Genomic DNA, 27,860 nt, shown 5'->3' on the forward strand with positions numbered 1-27,860 from the left:
CTACACGAATCCCCTCGACCATTAACGGGAAATCATCGAGAGGTCAGTTGGTGTACGACACGGTGCACCGGAATCACTTCCGCAGTTATGTACGGCTACAGAGGCAACGTGGCACAGTATATCTTCAGGGGACTTCCAACGAATTGTTGAATCCATGCCACGTCGAGTTGCTGTACTACGTCGGGAAAAAGGAAGCCCGACACGAGATTAGGAGGTATCCCATGAGTTTTGTCACCTCATTGTAGCTCTTCATTAGCCAATTAGTGGCACTCCATCAAAACGATGATGTAGGAATGCTACAAACACTGCGCAGTGGTGGAGGAGCAAGCAAAGGGCAAGTGGCGATGCACTAGCCGCGAGTAAAGGAGCTGGAGACCCCCGTGTCTGTCAGCAAGCGGGCGGGCAGACGCGCTGGCGCCGCGCGGGCCTTGGGCACCTGTTGCTGTGCTGTGTTTTGTTGTTGCCGGAGTCCCCGCGTGGCGTCTCTAGCGGCGGTGTGGGTGAGGGCGGGGTGGGGCGCGGCGGGCGGATGCGGGGCTGTGTCAGTGCTCGGCCGACCGCCGCGCCTTAAACATGTCGTGGTCGTGCTCGTCGCGCGCCGTGGTCGCCATGCAGCTGGCCGCTTGGAGCGTGGCCGGCGTGCTGCTGCTGCACCGCGGACTCTCCACGCTCGCCAAGGTGCGTACTGCGTCGCATCTCTCTGTCCCAACGCGACAAGGAATGGCGCCAAGTACAGCCGCACCTCGCGTACACAACAAAGTCAAAATATTTACAAGTGTGGACACCAACTGTACTGACGTATTTGGATGAGATCCAGTGGCGTTGATTGATTATTTCTATTCAAGCTAAGGTCTTTAATATTCCAAAACCAAGTGTGAGGCTTGTTCGGAAAGTAAGGTCCGATAGGTCGCGAAATGGAAACGACAGTGAAAGTCCGACGAAGTTTTGTACAGTTGTGTTGGACAATGTCTCTAGTATGTTAGTCGATGGCGTCACGTTGTTGTTTTCTGCACTGACAAGGGAACCTCCCCATCGCATCTCCCCTCAGATTTAGTTATAAGTTGGCACAGTGGATAGGCCTTGAAAAACTGAACACAGATCAATCGAGAACACAGGAAGAAGTTGTGTGGAACTATGAAAAAAATAAGCAAAATATACAAACTCTCAGTCCATGTGCAAGATAGGCAACTTCAAGGATAGTGTGAGGCCAGGAGCGCCGTGGTCCCGTGGTTAGCTTGAGCAGCTGCGGAACGAGAGGTCCTTGGTTCAAATCTTCCCTCGAGTGAAAAGTTTAATTTTTTATTTTCAGACAATTATTATCTGTCCGTCCGTCCGTCGGATGTGAGGTAACTGCGCCGTAGTATGGGGACGCTACACCTAAACAAACATCGAAACACGCGACGTCAGTCGACTACAGCGCACGGAAGAGAGAGTATTCCTGCTAACGAGGCTCCCTGGCTGGCAGTTGACTGTTCGCTACTTAGGACGAGAGTGCATTAAATACGTGAGATGCATTGCGTGGACAATATGAATCCAGCAAATATAGCTCGCGACTTCAATAACAAGGTCAATGAATATTGGAGAGGCACGTCCTTTCATCTACTAATCGTACGTTTATTACAGTGAACAGAGACGTCAATGAACGAACGGACAGATAATAACTTTGCGAAAATAAACTTTTCACTCGAGGGAAGACTTGAACCAAGGACCTCTCGTTCTGCAGCTCCTCACGCTAACCACGGGGCCACGGCGCTCCTGAGTTCACACTATCCTTGATGTTGCTTATCTTGCGCATGGACTGCTCAGTTTGTATATTTTGCTTATATTTTTCATAGTTCCACACAACTTCTTCATGTTTTCTCGATTGATCTGTGTTCAGTTTTTCAAAGGCTATCCACTGTGCCAGCTTATAACTAAATCTGAGGGGGTTGCGATGGGGAGGTTCCCTTGTGAGTACACACTGGGCACGTAAAGATGCCTAGAACAATAGTGTCTCCCACCAAGTATGATTGCCCACTGTAAGGTTGCACCTCATTTCATGCAACCCCGTGTAACGAACATGTCATGCATTTTCTTCTTCATAAGAATTTTCGACCGCAGACTGCAGGGGCAACCAGTATGCCCCTGCAGCGATTTCGATGGGAAGTGTTTCATCACCCACCTTACATCCCAGACTTGGCTCCCTCTGATGTTTATCTCAGGTCATGTGAACTGCTGGCTATGAAGACAGCATTTTGGCACAGACATAGAGCTGCAGACGAGCGTAGAGAAGTAGCGGAAAGCACAGGTGGCTGTCTTCTATGAGGAGCGTATCGAAAAGTTGGTACAACGATACGACAAATGGCTGAGTTGAAGCTACGACTCTTTGGAGAAATAGTGGGAAGCTTTAGCAAACTGTTGCGAATAAAACATTTTTTATTTTCTCTGAGGTTTCCATTTCACGATCGATCGCACTTTATTTCCCGAATAGCCCTCTCATTGTAATGACTTGGCACTGAAATTCGTTTCGCTCTTGGTCCGTGATTGATGTGATAAAAGCAGTTGAATGGAAAAGATTAATGTTAGTTGATTAACTGTCATCCCTTTGGATTAATGCCACAAAATATGAACTGTGACGTCGACAAACCACGCAGCGACTAATGTGATACGTTGTCGCATTCCTTCTCGTGGTCTAGTTTTAGTGTGTATTGCCAGAGAGCATATATTCACTTTAATGTGTTATTGTTTAGCTTTGCAGTGTTTGTCATAACATGTGCGAGTGTTGGTTAACTGCTATGCATCTTTTTGTAGGGAGAAGCTTAACATGACTTACTTAGACCTTGATCTGTTGTCATCAATCAACCGCAGAAATAAACAGCTCGTTGAAGTCAGAAAATATTTCATTTGATTTAATTAAAACACTTGATTGTGTAGCGCATAAAACATTTTTTTTATAACTTGCAACATTCTGTGGTTATGAAAAAAGTTCAACAATGGTTCACCTCGTTATGGATAACAGGAAGTAACAGGTATCCCTCCAGCGTCAACAAACTTTGAAGATATTTGAATCTTACAGGTATCACGCAACGTGAGGGATCTGCCATACGGTAGTTTCCTTGTTTTGTTGCTGTTTTTGAGATTTCGGTGATCTGCCATTGAACATTACAGACAACTCTAAAAACTTCCGCTTTACAGATGAAACAAGTATAATGGTGAAAGACGTGAAATGCAATGTAAATGATGTAGCTAATAGGGTGCTCGCTAACATCAGAACGTGGCTTCCAGAGAACACTACAACAAAACTCAGTTCGTACAATGTGTCACAAAATGCTTGTAAAAGCTAAATATTACTGTCCCAAGGTGCTCAAACAGCCAATGAATTCGATCATGTTAAATTCTCAGGACTGAAGGCAGATGGAAAGGTTTCTTGGAATACTGAATTCATGATCTTATGCAGAAACTGAATGCCGCTACCTTCACTGTACAGTGAGGTGACAAAAGTCGTGGGATACCTTCTAATATCGTATCGAACCTCCTTTTGCCCGGTATACTGTAACTACTCGACGTGGCATGGACAAGTCGTTGGAAGTCCCCTGCAGAAATATTGAGTCATGCTACCTGTATAGCCGGCCATAATTGCGAATGTGTAGCTGGTGCAGAATTTTGTGCACTAGCTGACCTTTCCATCAAGTCCCATAGGTGCTCGATGGGATTCAAATCGAGCGATTGGGTGACCAAATCGTTCGCCCGAATTGTCATTGTTCAAAGCAATAGCGAACAATTGCGGCCTGGTAGCCGGCGCGTTGTCATACATAAATATTCCATCGTTGTTTGAGAACATGAAGTCCATGAATAGGTGCAAATAGTCTCTAAGTAGCCGGACATAGCCATTTGGACCACAGAACGCAGTTCATTCCATGCAAACACAGCCCACACCATTGTGGAGCCACAACCAGCTTGCACAGTGCCTTGTTGACAACTTAGATCTGTGTCTTCGTGGGGATTGCACCACCTGCGAACCCGTCCATCAGCTCTTACCAACTGAAATAGGGACTCATTGGGCCAAGCTACGGTTTTCGAGTCGTCTGGGCTCCAACCGATATGATCAAGAGCCCCGGAGAGACGCTGCAGGCGAGCATTGTTAGCATGGAACTCGCGTCGGTTGTCTGCTGCTATAGCCCATGAACTCCAAATTTCGCCGCAGTGTCCTAATACAGGGTTATTACAAATGGTTGAAGCGATTTCACAGCTCTACAATAACTTTATTATTTGAGATATTTTCAAAATGCTTTGCACACACATACAAAAACTCAAAAAGTTTTTTTAGGCATTCACAAATGTTCGATGTGTGCCCCTTTAGTGATTCGGCAGACATCAAGCCGATAATCAAGTTTCTCCCACACTCGGCGCAGCATGTCCCCATCAATGAGTTCGAAAGCATCGTTGATGCGAGCTCGCAGTTCTGGCACGTTTCTTGGTAGAGAAGGTTTAAACACTGAATCTTTCACATAACCCCACAGAAAGAAATCGCATGGGGTTAAGTCAGGAGAGCGTGGAGGCCATGACACGAATTGCTGATCATGATCTCCACCACGACCGATCCATCGGTTTTCCAATCTCCTGTTTAAGAAATGCCGAACATCATGATGGAAGTGCGGTTGAGCACCACCCTGTTGAAAGATGAAGTCGGCGCTGTCGGTCTCCAGTTGTGGCATGAGCCAATTTTATCGCGGGCTAAGCGTGATACTTGCCCGCACTCGTTCAACCGTTTCTTCGCTCACTGCAGGCCGACCCGTTGATTTCCCCTTACAGAGGCATCCAGAAGCTTTAAACTGCGCATACCATCGCCGAATGGAGTTAGCAGTTGGTGGATCTTTGTTGAACTTCGTCCTGAAGTGTCGTTGCACTGTTATGACTGACTGATCTGAGTGCATTTCAAGCACGACATACGCTTTCTCGGCTCCTGTCGCCATTTTGTCTCACTGCGCTCTCCAGCGCTCTGGTGGTAGAAACCTGAAGTGCGGCTTCAGCCGAACAAAACTTTATGAGTTTTTCTACGTATCTGTAGTGTGTCGTGACCATATGTCAATGAATGGAGCTACAGTGAATTTATGAAATCGCTTCAATCATTTGTAATAGCCCTGTATATACGTTCGTCGTACGTCTCACATTGATTACTGCGATAATTTGTAAGTAGGCTGTTTATGTTTTCTCTATGTAAGTAGGCTGTTTATGTTTTCTCTATGTAAGTAGGCTGTTTAGGTTTTTTATTGGTAACGCCACCTCTGTATGACAATCACTGGCTGTGCTGTGTGCAGTCTGTCGCTAGTTTGCATTGTTGTCTGCCATTGTAGTGTTGGGCAGCGGCAGCTGGATGTGAACAGCGCGTAGCGTTGCGCAGTTGGAGGTGAGCCGCCAGCAGTGGTGGATGTGGGGAGAGAGATGGCGGAGGTTTGCAGTTTGTCATGAACTGATATATATATATTATGATTTGTGATGATATTAAGGTAAATACATTGTTTGTTCTCTATTAATATCTTTCATTTGCTAACTATCCCTATCAGTAGTTAGTGCCTTTAGTAGTTTGAATCTTTTATTTAGCTGGCAGTAGTGGCGCTCGCTGTATTGCAGTAGCTTGAGCAGCGAAGATTTTTGTGAGGTAAGTGATTTGTGAAAGGTATAGTTTAATGTTTGTCAGGGCCATTCTTTACTAGGAAATTTTGAAAGTCAGATTGCGTTGCGCTAAAAATATTGTGTGTTAGGTTAAGCACAGTCTTATATAAATTGTTAAAAGGGGACGTTTCAAATTTCAAGCATTTTTGCTTGTTTGTTAGCACTGACTCATGAAAGGCTGCACCGTTGCTTTGGTCGTTAAAGTACAGGCCGTCGGCCTCTGCGTTGTCCGTGGTCAGAGGTAATGTTTGAAATGTGGTGTTTTCGGCACACTATTGATGCCGTGGATCTCTGAATATTGAATTCTCTAACGATTTCCGACACAACATGTCCCAGGCGTTTAGCTCCAACTACCATTCCGCGTTCAAAGTGTGTTAATTTCCATCGCGCAGCCATAATCATGTCGGAAACCATCTCGCAAGAATTCTCTGAGTACAAATAACAGCTCCGCCAACGCATTGCCCTTTTATACCTCGTGTACACGATACTACCACCATCTGAATATGTGCATCTCGCTAGTACATGACCTTTGTCATGTCAGTGTAAAAGTAATCTCCATTTTCTCTGACACTGAATCGCAAAGGCTTGTTTACTTTGGTGACATTCACTCTATTATCACGTATGGTGTTATATTTTGGCGCAGTTCTGAGTATTAATTAAGGATATTCTTAACTCAGAAAATGGCAGCAAGAGTGATATGTGTTGTCAGTTAGCGAACACAGAGAAGGATCTTTTCCACGTTTATCGTAATTCTGATCGTGCGTTTTCTTTGTTTAAAGTATCGTCTCATTCAGAAGAAACTGCAACATGCGTTCAGTGAACGCTAGATGTAAAACAATACTCTTTTGGATACCACTTCCTTAAATACTCGCTGTGGCCGAGCGGTTCTAGGCGCTTCAGTCCAGAACCGCGCTGCTGCTACGGTCGCATGTTCGAATCATGTCTCGGGCATGGCTATGTGTGATGTCCTTAGGTTAGTTAGGTTTAAGTAGTTCTAAGTCTAGGCGACTGATGACCTCCTATCTGACTGATAACCGCCTATCTGACGACCTTTTTCAAAAACGGGAAGAAGTAATGGGATGAGACAAGATTATCTAGGCAGGATAATGTCAAGTGAGAGTGATTTGTGGCGCTGCGTGCCGGAAGCACGTAGGTCAAATATGTGACGCCGAGCCAGAGTGTTTAATGAAGGACATGGGTGGGGTCAATCGAAGGGATGATCATTTTGAAGGAGAGTTGCCACAAATCTGATTTCACCTTCAGTGGTGAGGGGAATGGGGACATAGGGAGTTGTTTGAATGAAGTGGTGTGTTTATCATCGTGATAGAGACAGTCATTTCTGATGGGAGGGGCGACCCATGCTTTGCACTTGTGCGAGGAGTCAGGTGCTGCAATGGATAAGAACCTTCTGGCTGGGACGATGTTTTAGATGGTGATTGGATTGGCAACAAAGACATGTTGAGGCGTTTTTCCTTTCTTGGGTTAGGTGACCATTTTAGGTAAAGAATATCTGGCAGCAATGTGATTCTGCTGGGTATTATGACGGTCTGCAGCGATAAATGAAGGCGTCGTCTGTAACTGATTGATCGTTGGTTAAAAGAGAACCAGAGAATTAAGGTGACAAACTATTTTAACCTTCAAAACGGTAAAGAGATTAGTAGCTTTACTCGCAAGTGGAAGTAATGTTTCTGAAGAAGATCCACGAGAAGAATGTATCCAAAATTGCACCAGAGAAGGGGACGGAATGGTACTGGACGATTGATAGCCAAATGTGTGCTAAATAATTGACGCCAAACACGCGTCTGAAGCAGGATTACGAGACTTTTTCATAACCAGTTAACAAAGAGATAGTTTTTTGCAAGGTAAGTGATGTATTTATTGGACGCAGACCAAAATAAATTTGAAAATAAACCCTTCACCAATTCTTGGAACGATTTAGAGGGAGTCAAATTGGTACTGGTCTACAATTTATTGCTGTGGACGACACAAAGGTGCTTCATTTCGGGACAAAAACGACGCAACAGTCGAAGCTTTGAGTGAAAGACAATGGTGTTGAATCCAAAAAAAGTACTTGATTTCATAGATCGGAAAAGTTATTGTGTTCCGAGATTCTTCTTATCGATTCATTTGCAAAAGGTGTGGCAATAACTGGTGAACCAAACAGATACATGGTTACGAACAAAATCAATAACAATAAATTGATAGCTGGTCTGAGCACCCATCCATGAAAGTCATGATCGTAAGGCAACAGAAATAATCATTTTTCGCCTGTCCAATTAAACTGCTCTAAAAATTGTTTTGTTAGTGGAGAAATAAGTATTTAAAAGTACGAATCATTGGAATAGGCAATCTGTTCACGTTGCTAGGCACCATACGACGTCCACCTACTCCCTCAACTAAAGAAATTGGTGGCTGCAGAACATAAAACGATTATTGGTTTTTTTGAAGATCTTCCAGAATCTCTTTTCAGAGAAGTAACTAAATTCCAGGAAAAATGTTCAAAACGCATTTATCTGAAAAAATACTGCATTTAAATTTAGTTAATGTAAGACAGAAAAAAATTATTTTCGCTTGCAGGTGAAATTTTTTGTTTAGTGGCTCCATATGTCCACAAGACGTGGCACAAGACAAATTGGCACTCGGTAACTGTAAGTTGACAGCTAAAAGTATTTTCAAGTTTCAAATTCAAGTAAAAACTTTATAGTCCAAAGATAAGCCGCACAACGCTTTGTCTACTTCTGAAACTGTCTGTTGTTATGACACCACTCCTCGGGCGAGCTCGCAGTGACAAGATAAGAAGATTAAATCGTATCTACCAGCTACCGTACGTCTTTATCAACAGATGACTGTAGGAAAACACTGATGAAATAATCAGTATTGCACATGAGAAACTATAGTTCGTAAAACATTCTACCTGTTCAGTGTGTTGTAGATAATGATAAGTGGTGGAAGACAACATCAGTTATATGAATGCGAAAATAACTGAGAGTACATTGCTGTTTCATTATACTATAAACAGGATCCGTCCACCTACCTTGACTTCTGCCTTGTACAGAAATGGGGAGCGCTGATCCTTCAGCTGGAAGAGTAACGACAACGAATATACAGGGTTTCCATTCTTAGATTTCCAGAAGAATAAATCATGAAGCATATATCTCCCGAGAGGTGTTTCGGCTAAAACATGTGGAAGAAACAGGTTGCAAGGTTGAAATCGATCAAAAATCGATCAAAATGACTAAACTTCGTTTTTTAAAGATGTGAAACTCAGTTTTATGGCATGTTATAATCTTATGCTAAGAACTAAGTTTTGCCTGAAACTCGCTTTCATACTCTTCTAGACGTAACGGTAAGGGATACGACTGGGATAAACTTCGTTGCTTCATGGAGATCCCCATTATAATTACAATGATTCTGAAAAAATTCAAAAAACTTGGTATCGCAACTATCTTTTAAGTCCTATCCGTAAGAATTTATCGTCATCCGACGTGGACTGCAAAGATGTTACGCGTGAAGGTTCTACATGTTTCTTGATAAAGATTGATTGTTTTGACTATGTGATGTTTCGTCTGCGGTGCCATCACGAATGAAACGAATATGATTGCTTTGTCGTCCCCTCCAGCTGCATCTGATACAACGTATATTTTTCACGAGACATTCTTCTACAAATATTGAAACAGTGCACAATTACGTTTTACGTAAGTCGGAGACATGAAGTTTTACACATGGCGCAGTCGCTTTCATGTTTGTGATCCATAAAGTATTCAGAAAAACTAGCGAATGGCTTCGCACAATTACTCAGACATTACGCTTATTTCAGGTAAAAGTTCACACTAAATTGTGAATTTAGGCGTCTTGCTTAAATTGTTTTGGACATTTCATTACGTATGATCTTCAATGAAATATATTCTTTTACCGGTCCTTGCGAAAGTGATACAGAAATTCCTTTGCATTTCCTCGTGAAAGTGATGTAGAGCTATTTGTTTAATCTCTTCACAAAGGACAGGAAACAAATGTAGCACGCTAACGACTTTGTGGTTACTATGAGGATGCGCTCACTACAGTTGACAAAGAGACATTAGTTCCACTGAAGTAATAGCGGAACTATAGACAAACTTTTTTATAATCGTATAACTTTGCTCAGAAGACCACAGTGCTTTAAGCGTCTCTAAAACGTGCCCTTTGAGGCGTACAGTTTCATCTGGACATGCACCCTGAGTCAGATACACAGATACACTGAAGTGCCAAACGTCATGGTAGAGCTCCTAATATCGTGTCGCTACTCTTGCCCGATGTTCTGCTGCAACTAGACGTGGCATGGATTCAACAAGTCGTTGGAGGTGCCCCACAGAAATATTGAGCGTTGCTCACTCTATAGCCATCCATATCTGCGAGAGTGTTGCCGGCGTAGGATGTTCTACACGAAATGACCTCTCTAATGTGTCACATAAATGTTCGATGGGGCTCATGTCGGGGGATCTGGATGGCCAAATCATTCGCTCCAATTGTCCAGAATGTTCTTCAAACCAACCGCAAACAATTGTGACTGGCGCATTCCCATGGTAGTATGAAGTCCAGAATGTCTCCAGATGGTGTGAAAGTAGTTCAGATGGACCAGAGGATCCAGTCTATTCCACGTAAACACAGCCCACACAATTATGAAGCCGCCACCGGCTTGCGCTGTGCCTTGTTGACAACTTAGATCCGCGTCTTCGTGGGCCTGCACCACCTGAAAACCCTACCATCAGCTCTTACCTACGGAAATCGGGACTCATCTGACCAGGGCAGAGTTTTCCAGTCGTCTAGGGTCCAACCAATATGGTCAAGAGCTCGGGAGAGGCGCTGCAGGCGATGTCATGCAGTCAGCAGAAGCAGAGGCGTCGATCGTCTGTTGCCATAGCCCATTAACGCCAAATTTCGCCACACTGTCCTTACGAATACGGTATTCGTGCATCCCACATTAATTTCTATTGTTATATCACGCAGTACTGCAGGTCCATTAGCACTGAGAACTCTACGCAAACGCCTCTGCTCTCCGTCCATAAGTGCAGGCTATCGGCCACCGAGTCGTTCGTGGGGAGAGGTAATACTAGAAATTTTGTATTCTCGGCACACTCTTGATGCTGTGGATCTCATAATATTGAATTTCCTAACTATTTTCGAAGCAAAATGTCCCACGCATGTAGCTCCAACTACCATTCCACGTTCATAATCTGTTAATTCCCGACATGCGTCCGTAATGACCTCGGAAACCTTTCCACATGAATACCTGAGTACAAAATCCAGCTCTGCCACTGCAGTGCCCTTGCCTTCTGTACGTGATACTGTAGCCATCTGTATATGTACGTATCGGTATCCCATGACTTCCGTCACTTCAGTAGCCTATACATTGATGAGCCAAAACATTACGACCACCACAGTATTAGAGAGTTGATATACTTTTGGAACCTGGTACAGGCAAGGATTCGACAGCTTCTTGGGGATTTCTGGACGCATGTGGCATCGGATGTATATGAACAGGTCACGCAATTCACGTGAATTAAGGGGCGGTTGCGCGTCACGATGGAGCTGGCGCCCGATAGCGACCAAGATGTGTTGCATCAGGTCAAGATCATGAATTTGGTGGACAAGAGAAAGACGAAAGTTCATTGTCTTCTTCTACAAACAACAGTAGCACGATTCCGGCCTTATGACAAGGATAGCGTCGCTGCCCTCAGTGCGGTAGGACCTGGGTTCGATTTTTGTACTTCATTGGAGTTTTCTGTTGTAGAGAGGTCTGTAACAGGCCACTCAGCGCCATGAGGCCAAATGATGAGCTGCTTGAATAAAGAACAAATATTATCATCAGGATTCTTCCACTGGCCCTACCGGTGTCCAACTATCGTGGATTGTTCCTTGTACTGCCTTGTAGGCAGTTGTCGGCCAATCGGAACAGGTCTAAGGCTGTAAGTAACCTGTTTGTATGTTGATAGCGCTATAGACTGTGTAAGGTGGTGTGGTCTCCTGCCCTTCATTTTTTACATATTCCGTCCTCACAATCGTATTCTGCACATCAAGATGCTTCATTTGAACCCAAACTCGATAAGGTAGAGTCAATATTGTATGAATTCACGTAAGCGATATGCAGATCTAATAAGTAAATCGCAAGTGCGCACTGAGGCTGAAAAAGTCGAGACTGGCGTACACAACATGACAGCCACAGGAATTTTCGTTCTAAAGAGGCCACCAGCCCGCTGGGAGGCCCGTCCCTTCAGGGGGCGAGTCAACACACACCTACTTCGGCCGCAGCGACCGCCCAGAGAGAGGACACCTTTTGGCAGAGCGAAGGGATAACGACTCCCGTGTTCGACTTAAAAGCAAATTCCGTTACATTGTTTGGGAGCGCCCAGAAGACGCATTTTTTGATGGACCGACTGCGTAGTTACGGAGTTCTCACAGGAGGGCAGTATATGCCTAACGGAGATGCTACATATTTCCGCATTGGTCGACATAAACGAAACGTCATTCTCACATTTAAAAGAGCAACGCTGATTGGCGGAATATTTCTGACACTAAGAGCCAGAGGAGTGAGGGAAGACAGAGAATGATACACCCCTGCGATTTTTCCAGAAAAAGAGGCCGTTCCGTTGTCGCTCTTGGTGCAGGAACATGTAACGAGAGCGAGTGCGCTTGTACGTGTACGCAAAGAGCGCGGAACAAAGTCTCTCCTCAGTACTTCACTGGGAGAGCACCTCTGTTGTTAGCAAATTGGAGTGATACTCTATATTGAGCCGCTCGCGATTAAGCGTTGTACACTGTTTTGGCCGCCACACTTATTGTGTGGTGTGAACATGGACAGAGTACTAGTTAAACTCTTGCGAGTGAATATTGAGTGGCATCGTGGTGGACTGGTTATCTGACTGGTGTACCACGCCAATAGTTAGACCAGGCGCGGATAGGACGCCTTGACTTCATCAAGGCATAGGGAGAATTTGATTGGCGAAGATCAGTCCAGATAGAAAGAGATAGTTGGGTTATTTGTCAGCAGCGAGCGACGCAGGCAGCAGTCGTCGCAGCTCATGGTATTGTGCACTACAGCGTATGCGAGCCCCATCTTTCCTCCCTAACAGTACACTCCATTACATTTCTCACGCGACAGCCTTGACCATACCTAGAAAAGTTATTCAAGTTGTGTAGGCGCGATTCTCAGCCATTCTGCTGAGTAAATAACATTCTTAAAGAAAAGGGAGAAAATAACCTTTCTATATTTTGTAAAATAATAGCATTCCTATCCACAAGAGGCAATCTACTGTTCCGAAAAAAACCGGAAATTTATTAATTTATAAGAAAAAGTTTCACTTGATGTCTCAGATTTTTTTGCAATAAATAATATTATTCGTTCTTTTAATGTTCTTCTTATACTAACAATATACCAGTACCCAAGTATTCCACTAGTTACATAAGAATATAGAATATTTTTGTGCCTTTTCCTTACAGTGGACGACTCCAGAAGATATTTCTTGCTGAATGTTTTTCAAGCAGTTCTTGTTGATATATAAGGAGCGTTTGTCTGACTTCTGTAGTAGTGTGAGGTGGAAATTGTCTCTTGCAGGAGCCAAAGGGTACTTGCTAGATCAATCCATTGCGCAATTTGACAAAATAAACCCCACACACTCACAACTGTGTTAATAACGCTGACAGCGTTCTGTGCCCTTGGCAAGAGATTCTGTGGTTGGACGGACTAGCAGTTAGCGAGTGGGTAGAGAACGGTTTGGACATGATTTTCTTAGTGGAGACTCAGTGTTGGTAGGACATGCATTGCAAAATGAGGATGGATGTAGTTGGTAATGTTTGGGTAGTAGAATTATTGACAACTATATAATTTATGGAACTGGATATCACATGAATAAGGTAGAACCTTCTAAATAGATTGTTTGCTCTTCAGAAAAATCTTTGTTTTGCTAACCATATGCCTCCTAGTAGTTAGAGTCTGTAGTAGATAGAAGCTTTTTATTTAGCTGGCTTTAGTCGCTGCTTGCTGTAATTGCTGTAGTTCGTGTTATGAAGATTTTCTGTGAGGCAAGTGACTTATGAAAAAGTATGGGTTATTATTAGGATTTTTTGCAGTTCAGTGTCATTCTTTTGTCTTAATTATTGGAAGCCATATTGTCACTGTATTGCAGTAAGATTGCGCTGGGATTGTATATTGTGGGTAATAACTGAATTGGTTAAGTCTGAGTTGTCTTTGTCAGGGAAAATTCTATAGGTCAGTGTTTAAATGATAAAAATAAGTAAAGACATAGTTTCACCCACTCAATAGTTTCACCTGGGGAGTTGGTGAAACAGGTTACAGACGTTGTTCAGTGTGACGATCATCTGCATCATCGATAGCCTGGAAGTTTATATGGATACCATTTCACTACTGTTTGCAACATTTTTCGAACGGTGGATCGTGGAATGTTCGTGACACAGCTCCTGCACTTTCTGAAAATCGCGTTCAGCATTCTCAGCCATGGCAACAGCAACTTCTTTAACAAGCTGTGGCGGCCTCTCTCAGGAGCTATTCCCAAACTGCCATTAAATTCTAACTTGTGAATCACGCTCTGAAATCCCGGTGGGGAAAGAGGATCTCTCTGTATTCCTTTAATACGTCGATACGCCCGAAGAGCAGCAGTAGTGTTGTTTCGATAAAACACATTTACGAGTAAAACACGGCCCACCTGACCAGACCCATGTTTACCATCTTCAACTTAACTCACACTGATGCATGAGTTTCAACTCTACGTCACCGTACCAGTATCGGTGTACAACGGCAACTCATGACCCTGCAGCACACTGTCTGAACATCATTTCTATGGAGTTGGGTACCCATTCGGTAAATATTTTTCCGCCTACACAGGATCAAGTAGCGAATCACCCCGTATAATAGCAGCATCAAGTACTCTCCTCATGTGCATAGTAAGAACATAAGTGACACGCTTTGGTATTCTAAAGACGTGAAACCTGGACAAATGTATAATGGTGAGTCCGTTATACGAGAGTTTGGCATTCACTGTGTAAGTCTATTCCAACGTATGCTCCACATGTGACCGTAAATATCAGAGGTTGCTCATGACACACCGTATTTGTGAACAAGGAAGTGCCTGTATCGTAGCAGGCAGAAGACTTTTCTTTACGTTCACTTGTGGAGGTTACTTATCAACAGACCTACACAGTGAATACGAAAGTCTCGTACATCGGAATCAACATTATATATTTGTTCTGGTGCCATGTCTTTAGAATAACATAGCGTCTCAGTTATGTTCGTACAATGTAAACGTGAAGCAACTTTTATTCTTTTATTGGGCATGGCACGCAATGGTTTCGTAAACTTGGATCTGAAGATGGCTAATTAATGAAGTCGAAACTAGTTGTCAATAAAAATTTATGCCGGCAATCTTGACTAATAAATGATTATTCTGAATCCACAACTTGAAAGGAAGTTTGTGATCAAAAACTGTTTTAGTTTATACGAAATCTTAAATAGCGAATCGCTGCAGTGTTCAAGGACATCATCTCTCTGATCAAGCGCTGTGATGTTTTAGGTGTATTTATCGTACTATGATTTGGATCACTAAATCAGGTTGCCGCGAATATGGACCATGATGATTATTTCAATATTCTCGCTGTCCAAGTGTCGTCTTCTTCGAAGACGCGAGTGATCACAGCACACTCATCACGAAGATGCAGGAAAGAGGGCAGGAGTCGTGTTCAGAGGGCTGCACTTGTACGGTTCTGGATGAGGAACACTTAGGAATTCCACCATACCTCACCGGCCCGCTGAATCATCGGTCCCAGTCCCTTAGAGTACAGCATTTCCGGGACTATTCGGAACAGGGGGTGAAACTTACTGATCAACATCCCCGCAATTTGTTAGCATTAAGTGGTCTAATCATCGATGACCGGCTTCTTCTTGATACGGCATACATACGTACACGCACATTCACACATACGTACATACATATATCCAGCGGTCAGGAGCCCTGTAGACCACGCACTGTTTCCACAAACTGCCTCCTTTCCTTTCTGCTTTGTGATCCGTTCCTCCAGGTGTCTCCAGTCCCCGGGGCTGCCCGGTCCTTGGCCAGGTCGTCCAACCATCGCTGCCCTGGTCGTCCTACAGAGCGTCTGCTGCTTGGTTTCCCCTCAAGTGCTTCTTCGCCTGTCTTTCTACTGACATAAGGGCTACATAGCCCACCCGTTGGATTCTTTTGCTCTTCAACTACTGTAGGACTGTTGGCTGATCATCAAAAAGTAGACTTCCTCTTCTTCTTCCTCCTCCTCTGTCCTCCCATATCTAATATCGGTCCCCATATTTGCCTCATTATTCTCTAAGAAATTTACGGCCTCTCTTCCTCGACAAATCAAGGCCATTGAAAATACTAGAGGCATTGTTACACGATAGTAGCGTAATGTCTGCTGGTGGTAAATAATTTTTTCTGTTATTTTCTTATGTGACGTAGTATTGTGATCTTTATATTTACTGTATGTTACTGTGTCCTGGAGTTTTCTGATCCATTTCGTGCTATAATGCCGCGACTTTGATTTGTGTCCTGGTTCCCTTTAAAATGACAACGTACCAAAAATTACCATTTGTGACTTACGGATAAATCTTTTGAATGAAATAACCACTGTATAGAAAACTGGTTTCATTTCATAACTGTACTAGCTGAAACCGGCCACACGTTCTGTGGCTCATTCTGTTTAGATGGAACAGGAAGAAAAGAGAAAGCACACGTTCCTAGTATGCGTAATGCTGGCATATTAGCAGCAGATGCTGGAGCTAGTTTCAGAAACTGGACAACACCTCGCTATTGCTAAATAAGTACGTGTATTCAGTAAACATAGTATATTGTTCCACCCCATTCTCTGCCCACCTTCTTCCCCCGTCTCTTTTCCCATCTCCTCCTCCTCCCTCTCTCCCTGTGGATCACCTCCTTCCCCTCTCTATGTCCATTTGCTTGTCTTCTCTTCTCTGTCATTTTACCCCCCCCCCCCCTCCCCCACCTCTCTGATCTTGAGCCTTGTTTATTGTTGTTACTGCAAACGCAATCTTGATTGGAAATTGAGTTCGCTTAAAATGAGTAGGTAAATTGGTTGGGATCATTGGTATACAGCTCTGTAGTTCCTAGACGAGCGCAGACAGTAATTTCGGTCATAGTATTTGGCATACTATAGTTTTAATCTGTGAATGGGTACGATTACAAACTTTGGTACGCTTCAGACCGTGTAGTGCTATCATATTATAAGTCGATAGGCCATAAATACAGCACTGTCGGTGAAATAAGTGTTTTGCCTATGTTCGTCTGTGTGTTTATCAGCGTATCGTGTAAATATATGAAGTAATTCTGTCATGAAGTGGCCGGCCGGTGTGGCCGAGCGGTTCTAGGCGCTTCAGTCTGGAACCGCGCGACCGCTACGGTTGCAGGTTCGAATCTTGCCTCGGGAATGGATTTGTGTGATGTCCTTAGGTTAGTTAGGTTTAAGTAGTTCTAAGTTCTAGGGAACTGATGACCTCAGTTGTTAAGTCCCATAGTGCTGAGAGCCATTTTTGTCACGAACTTTTCGAGATTTTGGGTAATGACTATTCCCTTTAAATATTAATACATAAATGTTATATAAGGCAGTTCAGTAGGTGTATAAAAACACGCGCATATTCGAATATAACATGGTGTCAAAATTTCAAATCAGTCGACCGAATAATTTTCTCATTTTTCGAATATAAACATACACAGGCTGAATTTTTATATACAAAGATTGTCACGTCCGAAGTTCAAACTTATAGCAGGAAAGAAATTTTCACAGCGATTTTCAGTTCACTTATAACCAAATGTACACTCAAGCAACATTAGAACCTAAACATGGTTTTTCTGCGCTTCACTTCTTTACAGTCATACATCTACGTTTTTGTACCGTTCCTAGAGTCCCTGTGATACGGTTCTCGTGTGGCGAGTAGCACGAGACGTTAAGACACGGTTTCCATCTCGCAACAGGTCCGGGTCTACAAATAGATGACGCGGCCTGACGTGGCACGTGCCAGACAATGCCACCGGCCTAATCCCACAGTGGGCTGCACCGCTGCCAGGTTAGACTCAAGGGCGAGGGCCACACCTCAGCTAAAGATCACTAATAACGACAGCCACAGAGACAGGCGATAAACATCAGCTTACAAATGAACACGAAATATGAACCACAGACTAAATTACTCGTATTTCCGTCTATGATCACAAAACTTTTTTTGGTCCTTAACCTACGTGTTTCGGTCAGCGATGACAGTCTTCAGCGCCGCAGCAAAACTGGGAAAACCAAATGCAATTAATGGACACTATACATGTTGTTGTTGTTGTTGTTGTGGTCTTCGTCCTGAGATTGGTTTGATGCAGCTCTCCATGCTACTCTATCCTGTGCAAGCTTCTTCATCTCCCAATACGTACTGCAGCCTACATCCTTCTGAATCTGTTTGGTGTATTCATCTCTTGGTCTCCCTCTACGATTTTTTACCCTCCACGCTGCCCTCCAATACTAAACTGGTGATCCCTTGATGCCTCGAAACATGTCCTACCAACCGATCCCCTCTTCTTGTCAAGTTGTGCCACAAACGCCTCTTCTCCCCAATCCTATTCAATATTTCCTCGCTAGTTACGTGATCTACCCATCTAATCTTCAGCATTTTTCTGTAGCACCACATTTCAAAGGCTTCTACTCTCTTCTTGTCCAAACTATTTATCGTCCATGTTTCACTTCCATACATGGCTACACTCCATACAAATACTTTCAGAAACGATTTCCTGACATTTAAATCTATACTCGATGTTAACAAATTTTCCTTCTTCAGAAACACTTTCCTTGCCATTGCCAGTCTACATATTATATCCTCTCTACTTCGACCATCATCAATTACTTTGCTCCCCAAATAGCAAAACTCCTTTACTACTTTAAGTGTCTCATTTCCTAATCTAATTCCCGCAGCATCGCCCGACTTAATTCGACTACATTCCATTATCCTTGTTTTGCTTTTGTTGATGTTCATCTTATATCCTCCCTTCAAGACACTGTCCATTCCGTTCAACTGCTCTTCCAAGTCCTTTGCTGTCTCTGATAGAATTAAAATGTCATCGGCGAACCTCAAAGTTTTTATTTCTTCTCCATGGATTTTAATACCTACTCCGAATTTTTCTTTTGTTTCCTTTACTGCTTGCTCAATATACAGATTGAAGAACATCGGGGAGAGGCTACAACCCTGTCTCACTCCCTTCCCAACCACTGCTTCCCTTTCATGTCCCTCGACTCTTGTAACTGCCATCTGGTTTCTGTACAAATTGTAAATAGCCTTTCGCTCCCTGTATTTTACCCCTGCCACCTTCAGAATTTGAAAGAGATTATTCCAGTCAACATTGTCAAAAGCTTTCTCCAAGTCTACAAATGCTAGAAACGTAGGTTTGCCTTTTCTTAATCTAGCTTCTAATATAAGTCGTAGGGTCAGTATTTAACAATGAAATATGCGCTGTTCCGTACAACAAGCCGAGGTACAGTAGCCGCAAAGCACGTTTCCGTCGTAAACTCGTTAAATGTCGCCACTGCAGGCCTACACATATGGTCAGTTATACAGCTGTACAAAGTGCAAAAACGGAAAAGAAAAAAAAATGAAGAAGTACAATAGGCAGAAACTATAGTGGGATTATAAGTCACATAAACCATTACAGTAATTCAATCAGAAGGTGAATAAAATTAAATTTTGAATTATTGAAAAGTAAATGGCTAAGAGATTTCTAGGGGACTGATGACCTCAGCTGTTAAGTCCCATAGTGCTCAGAACCATTTGAACCATACCCGTTACCCTTGGGAATGTTATGTATTTTTTATCCAAAATCATCTTAAGAGTGTGAGAAATCCGTATTCTCACTTAACCATTTCCTTTCTATTAACTTAAAAATTTAACTTTAGTCGTGTTTTTAATTTATTACATTTTATTACTGTAACAAATTAGTGACTTTACAGTATAGGCCCACCACGGTTTTTTCCTGTTGTACTTCCTCATATTATTCCATTTTGTACAACAGAATAATTGTAGAATATCTCTAGGTTTGTAACAGCAACATCTAACGACCTTACGACACAAACATATCTAACGGCACTGTGGCCTAGTTTACACCATATTTTAAATATGTGAGACAATGGTAAGTCGGTCTTGTGAGTAATTTTTGACAGTACCACTGCGGCCTCATTGTATTAGACGGTGTTTTAAAACACGTATGCCTTGTCGTATCCCACGAGTATGTTTTCCTTCCTATTTATCAAAGTAATACTTCTCATTATGGCATATCTTAAAACAGATCTAGACTGTCAACTTGTTGCATTTGGTTTTTCCCATTTTTGTTACAGTTCTGAAGATGTTCTTTGCTGACCGAATCCGAAAGCGTTAAGAGGAAAAAACTTTATGATCACAGACGGAAAAAAAGAAATTGCTGGTGGGGACGTGGAGGTCATAAACCACTTTAAAAGAGCTTTTAACCAAAGGCATTTATATATCTATACCAAAATTTCTGTTACATTTTGGAAAATGAAGTGGCAAGAAAACTCAAAGAATCTCCGCAACGCCATGGTATACTGGTCAATTACAAGGAATGCTTCGCACCGAAAACTTTTCAGTTGCTTCACTGAGACTAGGCCATAAAGGTGAGCTTCCAGCCTGACAGCCAGGAAAAGGCGCACTTCGCTGGCTGACCGTATCTGTTGACGAGACAGTTCGTGTGTCTACGAGTAGAACCGTCAAACGACGGGATATTGAGTAAGGAAGGACATAAAGGGGAAGGCCCATCACTGAGGAAGATATAGCAGAAAGAATGACTGTCGAAAGAGGTTATTTTCCCTATACGTACTCTGAGACCCTGTATCCATAATCACAGTTTTAAATTACGACATTGTCGAAGTTGTTACAGTTTATTGCTATTATAGCTCGTAAGTCAATTGTATGGCTCGGGGACTTCGATAATTTTTGGAGAAATGCTTTTTAAATGGCACATTTCACTCAAAATCTATTTCTTCGAATGCAGAAACCTCCAAGTGTCAGACAGTCAGATCGGTACCAAACGTTGTATGTAGATAGAATATCAACTAACGCACAGATATAGTTTGTGCTATGCTCTGTTGTCCAGGAGAACGTGCGTAAAGGGGAAGTAATGGGTAACACCTTATCTACGGAGCACAGAAGAAGCATAACTGTGAGCACTTCTCGAGTAGAGCTCCTGTGGGAAAGTCAATAGAGCGTTAGTTTGCTGTACGGTGAGTCCAGGGTTCGGGCCCCGATCATGCATTTTTTCGTTTTATAGTACGTGTGAAACTGTGATATGAGACATCATGTTCCTGACTCGTAAAATGAGTCGGAGTTTATAACAATGTGCTATTGGCAGTCCGCTTTCGCTTCGTTCATCTGAAAGTGACAAACCCACTACATTTGTAGTTTCGCACAATAAACAGACAGTTGGAACAGAAGAATAAGGAAACAATTGCATCATATGCGCCGAAGAATTAATAGTAATCAACAGGGTGGATGGATACGGGACTGATCAAACGGCCTTGATGTACTAAAGTAATCTGCTTCACACACTTATTTGTACACAACACAAACTTTGTTCCTGAATGAACGATACAGTGCGTGTGTGATGATATTTTTACAGATTCCTTAACATTATGTTCGTATTATTCTTGTTAAGTTGTTTATTGTTAGTGTGATCATTTCATTATGTTATTATTATTATTATTATTATTGTTGTTGTTGTTGCTGCTGTTATAGCAGTTACTCCTTTCGCATGTGTGATGCAATAGTTTCTTTAATTTTTTGGTCAGATTGTTTACACATATTCTGTCAAACTACAAATGTACTCTATAGGTTCCATTCTTTCAAATAGACAAAGCGAAAGCGGATTGTCAACAGAATCTTGCTATAAACTCCGAAAAGGCATTTTGCATGGGGGCTTAATTATTAATAATGCAAATAATTTTAATTTTTTTTAGTCGCTGTCTGTCCGGTTACGCTGTCTCGTAACCGGTTGGCCCTGATTAGTATTTGTACGCAATCTGACTGCATAGAACAACAACAAAGAATGAAACGAAATTTCCGTTAACACAATTAATTAATTAATTAAGTCCCCAGCAACTATAAAACCTAGGAAACAACAAAACACAAGTGTCGCTGTTCTGTGTGAGGAAGTGTGATTCAACGTACACATCTGGCACAGTTTTTCCTCAATAAGACCAGATATTTTAAACACCATTTATACTAAAGTAATTAAAAAAACCAGAAATACTATAATTGCACATAGAAACCAGAAATACAATCTAATACAAGAACACGAGCCAGATGCTTTGTTGACTGAACCTGTGACCAAGAGGCATTATTGTTTAAGACATTGAAATAATAAAAAAAGGAATTTTTTTACCTTCATATATATTGACAAAAAGCACACTCTGATCATTACAGCATCCCCAATCCAACAATATCTGGTGTATAGCCCATCAAAACAATATGACAACATCTGAACAAGCACTCTCCACCACGACTTCTCGACAAGAACTCTCCACTATCACATCTCAAAAAACACTGCCTACTGCTACTTCACAATAAGCACTCTCCACCACGACTTCTCGACAAGAACTGCCAGTGGAGGCGGCTGAATAATACTCTTTGGCGCAATCTGTGGCGTTGTGGCTCAGTGTAGCCACCTTTCATATGCTCCTCCTCCACGGGCCAGAATTTGATGGTATTTTTGCCAGCATTGGTGGTGAAAATACCACCAAATTCGCAAAGAAAAACAGACAAAAATAAAAGATAATATTAATAAGTAAATATCACTTCACTAAATAAATTTTGGCTTTGCACTGACCGTTCCATAACCTAATATATAAAATACAGTAAGGAATACAAATGCTTTCATACATGTGATTTTACATAATAGTTTACACAAGTACCATTCAATCAATGGCACCAGCAATGTCAAATAGGTGTTGGTAAGAGTCTCATAACATTTCACAAACAGTAAATACACAAAAAATCAGTTTATACAAATATTCACATAAAATGCTTTCCATAGTTCAATAAACAAGTAGTTGACAGTTCCAGCAGTAGCACCCAGCAATGGTCAACAGGTGCAGACACCAACGAGTGACATTATTTGAGTAGAAACAGTTCCATCAGTGGCATCCAGCAATGTTAAACAGGTGCAGACAGCAAGAATTAACATCATTTCAGTAGAAACAGTTCTAACAGTGGCACCCAGTAATGTTGAACAGGTGCAAACACCAACAAGTGACATTATGTCAGTAGAAACAGTTCCATCAGTGGCACCCAGCAATGTTGAGCAGGTGCAGACAGCAACAAGTGACATCATTTCAGTAGAAGTAGTTCCATCAGTGGCACCCAGTAATGTTGAACAGGTGCAGACACTAACAAGTGACATTATTTCAGTAGAAGCAGTCCATCAGTGGCACCCAGCAATGTTGAACAGGTGCAGACACCAACAAGTGACATCATTTCAGTAGAAGCAGTCCATCAGTGGCACCCAGTAATGTTGAGCAGGTGCAGACACCAACAAGTGACATCATTTCAGTAGAAGCAGTCCATCAGTGGCACCCAGTAATGTTGAACAGGTGCAGGCACCAACAAGTGACATTATCTCAGTAGAAGCAGTCCATCAGTGGCACCCAGTAATGTTGAACAAGGTGCAAGCACGAACAACAGTTTGAATGCACACACAATTGCTTTTACAAAATTATTATCAATGCTCTTACACTAAATATACAATTTATAACAATCACACAAATGATATCAGGTAACTGTCATATTAACTATTACAATACACAAATAACAGTAAACCTATAATATTTATGGGTGTCAGTGCAAGCCACAACAAACAAGTAAAATAATATTTAGGAGATAGGTCGGTACCAATTACTTAGGATCAGGAAAGGAAAACACCCAAAACACACTCACTCACCTTTCATCCACATTAAGTACTACTGTGTAATTGAATAGTGTTAACTGTGTAAATGCAATTCTGTCAAAGATTTGATGTTCAACATGTGTATCAAGTAATAGTGGTAACAGTGTATAACAGTCAATAATAGTTAGTCAACGTCATAGTCATCATGTCAAGACCAATGTTTGCCATGCCAAATCAAAATGTACGGTTGCTGAACAACTGTCAGTGTGCCAAGATATGCAAATACTTACTCTCTCCAAAAAAAAGTATGTACTGCTTAGTGATTTAACAAAGTGTGTGTAGACAATCTTCCTTCCACTTGAGTGTTCTAGTCTGCCATCTTCATCCTCCTTGTTCCATATAAACCAACGAAAAAAAAAAATGCTCCTCACTTACTTTACCTCTTATCCACCAAAACTCCAATAATCATCAGCATCACATAATCTTAATACTTCAATAATACCTCTTACGTCGATACATATAAACCTTATCATCAATATCATTTACCTTACCTCTTGTCCACCAAAACTCAAATAATCATCAACTTCACACAATCTCAATACCTCAATAATACCTCTTCAATACGTCAACACATATAAACCTTATCGCCAATGTCATTTCACTTCCATAACAACTCTTTCCTCTAGGCAGTCTCCTCGAACAAGTACAGATAAAATCCTAGTGCAAACTTCAATTCATCATCCCATGCAATCCGAAGACACAATGTCGACACACAACCTCTGTGTAATCTATCTGACCCAAATCTTCTACTCATTATGAATTATAAAATACATTTTGGTTACCTTGTCCATCATTAAATAAAAGAAATGCATACATGACCTCTAACAGCCTTCAGTTTGAATAACTTTCAGTAAGTAAGTACGAGTTCGCAGTGTGAATGATAGTAATATTTCACAGTGTGTACACCACTTCAAGAATCATGGCAGAACAGAAGCAAACATGTTGAGTATTTCTTGTGTCAAGTGTAACTTACTATTTCAGTTGCTTACGAAGAATGCAGTGTAATAACTGTCAATGGTCTAAACCTAGTGTTGGTTTGTCATGTCGTTAGCTTCCTTCCTATTAGCATAAATTTATACAGCTTCCATAAAACCTCCAGCTCATGTGACTTCTATGACGTTTCTTGTACTAATGTCGTTCGTCGAATTATAGCAGTTCATTTTCTTATCTTAAAATATAAAGCACTGAGCGTAAGCAAAACATGCAATAGCGAGTAAATATACCAGTAGAGAACAGAATGTCAACAAATGGATGTAGCATAATCCCTACAACGAGGCTCTGCCAAGCGAACAATCTCTAATTAATACCATAGTGTGACCTAAACTCCATGTTCGTACACCGCATATCAGCATTTCTATATACCAAATTAAAGAGTAGTTGTGACAACAAAACAGAAATGTATAAATATGCAGCAATTATGTCTCTTACATAATAAACAGGTCATTAGCATCATATCAGCATAAGCAAATAAATGTTCATATGTACTCTTAATAAGTAAACATGAAGGCGCAAGCAGATAAATCACAAAGTATAACTTACATACATAACCACAGTCAGCACAATTAATCAGGTGACAATTACAATTTAAATAAATAAGCACAGCAGGCACATAATAAAAAAAAATTGACATCAGTGGAAAAGCAGTGCAGCCAAGCGATGCATAATATACATAATTAACAACCCTGTTCATTAATCAATCATTGTCAAAATCAGTTAACACAAAGTATAAATCACGTAATCGCGAGCAGCAAATTACGTCTAAAGTACGTACCTAAGTGGAAATATGGTACCTGAAAAATAAACTCAATTAATAGTTACCTTTTTAGTTTATTAGTTTCTTCTTCGAAATTACATTCTTCCTGAAAATTTTCTCGATAGCAAGTCCTCTTAACATCGGACACACACAGAATTTACCTGAAGGTCTTAAATATTTTATTCAATCGTATCCTGAAAAATACTGAACGTTAATAACATAATTTATCAAGTCACTATAGCTTTATACTGAATTTAATCAGAGATATTAGACTGTGTATTTGTTTACGGCTGTCAGTGCATTCGCACTGAGCGCTATATCAGCTGTAGGTACGCGTGACGTTGGAAGTAATTGTTTGCGGTCAACGACTGCCTTGTGCGCCGCGCAGACTTAGTTTCTTCTTCGAAATTACATTCTTCCTGAAATTTTCTCGATAGCAAGTCCTCTTAACGTCGGACACACACAGAATTTACCTGAAGTTCTTAAATACTTTATACAACCGTATCCTGAAAAATACTGAACGTTAATAACATAATTTATCAAGTCACTATGGCTTTGTACTGAATTTTATCAGAGAAATTAGACTGTGTATTTGTTTGCGGCTGTCAGTGCATTCGCACTGAGCGCTCGATCAGCTGTAGGCGCGTGACGTAGGAAGTGATTGTTTGCGGTCAACGACTGCCTCATGCGCCGCGCAGACTTGACTGTTGCTTTGAGTATGTGCCGCCGCCGGAACACGGCGCGGTATCCTTGTATTCTCTGCGTGTTTACATATAACTGTTGGTTTCTCGAAAGTATGTCATTCCACAAAAATTTTAACGTTCGATATATGATGTATTCCCTTAGAGCGTCGGGATTTAAGAGTTTCTACTTCAACAGTGTTATCATGAATAATTTTGCGAACTCTATATGGACCGTTATAAAGCAGAAAAAAATTGCGACACAAGCCTTTTCCTTTGTGAGACAAACGATGAAACTTAATTAACACCTTTTGACCAACTGACAAGGTTTTTAAACGACCAGGACGCTTAGCTGATTTCTCTCTTCTAGCAGCCGCAGATGCAATATTTTGTAGAGCCAGATTCACAACTTCAGAATGCCGCAGTTTCCGTGTAGGCGGAAAAGGAACGATTTCAGAAATGCGATTTGTCGGTGCTTTATTTTTTAATATCAATATAGGCGGTAAAGAAGTTGAATCATTAGGGAGTTCATTCAGAATATTTTGAAAAATATGAGGGTACTGATCCCACGTTCTGTGATTCTGATGACAATAAAGTCGACACAATTTATTGATTTCCTTCATCCATCTCTCTGAAGCGTTAGATTGCGGGTGGAAAAGTGAAATGAAAATTGGTTTAATCTTACGACGCCGTAGAGTACGAAGCCAAATTTTAGAGCGAAACTGTGATCCATTATCTGATATAACCTTATCTACATGACCCACTTCTTTAAGAAAATGTTTGATGAAAGCATTAGATACTGAACGAGCTGTTGCTTTGCGTAAAGGTGTAAAACACACATATTTTGATGTCAATTCCACTGCTACCAAAATGTACGCAAAACCATTAGTAGAACGAACCACTGGACCGAACAAATCGACTGCAGCCATCTCCTTTAATTTCGCTGGAATGATAGGAAACATTGGTGCTCTGTGAGAAATAGTTGGCGGCTTAGCCTTTTGACATAATTTGCATTTGGCAAGAACAGATCGAATGCGTTTTTCCATATTACTGAAGTAGCAATTTTCTCGTAATTTATGAAAGCATTTTCTGGGACCAAAGTGTGCATAACTGAAATGTGTATACCAAATCAATTTATTGACCCACTCATCAGGAATACAAACTAACCAAACAGAGTTGTCGACCGATTTTCGTTCAAAAAGAATATCATTGCGAACTAAGTAATACTGTCTGATCGCTACGCTTTCCTTTCTCCTCCACTTCTCCTTAATGTCCTTCCAGATTGGATCCTTATTTTGCTCCTTAGCGATGTCCTGGAGCGAAGACGAAATAAAATTTTCGAACGCAACACCTTGAACATACATCAAACAATAATTGTTTTCTTTGCAGTCCTCTTCAGCACTTTGTTTCAAACCCATAGGTGCACGTGATAAAGCATCAGCAATAATATTTGAAGAACCCTGTATGTAAACAATACTAAAATCAAATTCCTGTAGATACAGCGCCCATTGTGACAATCTTCCATGTGTTAATTTTGTTGACATAAGAAATTCCAGAGCTCGGTGATCGGTGTAAACCTCAGTATGTCTGCCAAACAAAAATGTCCGAAATTTTGTGAAAGCCCAAACAACAGCCAAGGCTTCAAGTTCCGCAATCGAATAATTCTTTTCTGATTTAGAGAGAACACGACTTCCAAATGCAATAGTTTTCTGTACTACAACGCCGTTTTCTTCTATCTCTTGAAATAAATGTGCACCTAGG

At 41.6% G+C, this 27,860-nt stretch overlaps 1 protein-coding gene across 1 annotated transcript in view; it reads left to right on the top strand.

Moving 5' to 3' along the window:
- Window positions 1-558: 558 nt before the first annotated feature.
- LOC126412503 (uncharacterized) overlaps window positions 559-27,860 on the top strand; it is a 197,993-nt gene continuing 170,691 nt past the window's right edge. Inside the window, exon 1 of the mRNA XM_050082127.1 lies at window positions 559-678. Within this exon, the coding sequence (XP_049938084.1) occupies window positions 574-678 (105 nt within the window). The 5' untranslated portion in view covers window positions 559-573. The remainder of the gene's footprint in view (window positions 679-27,860) is intronic.

This window comes from Schistocerca serialis, chromosome 7 (genome assembly GCF_023864345.2).
Source record: "Schistocerca serialis cubense isolate TAMUIC-IGC-003099 chromosome 7, iqSchSeri2.2, whole genome shotgun sequence".
NCBI classification, from domain to species: Eukaryota; Metazoa; Arthropoda; class Insecta; order Orthoptera; family Acrididae; genus Schistocerca; species Schistocerca serialis.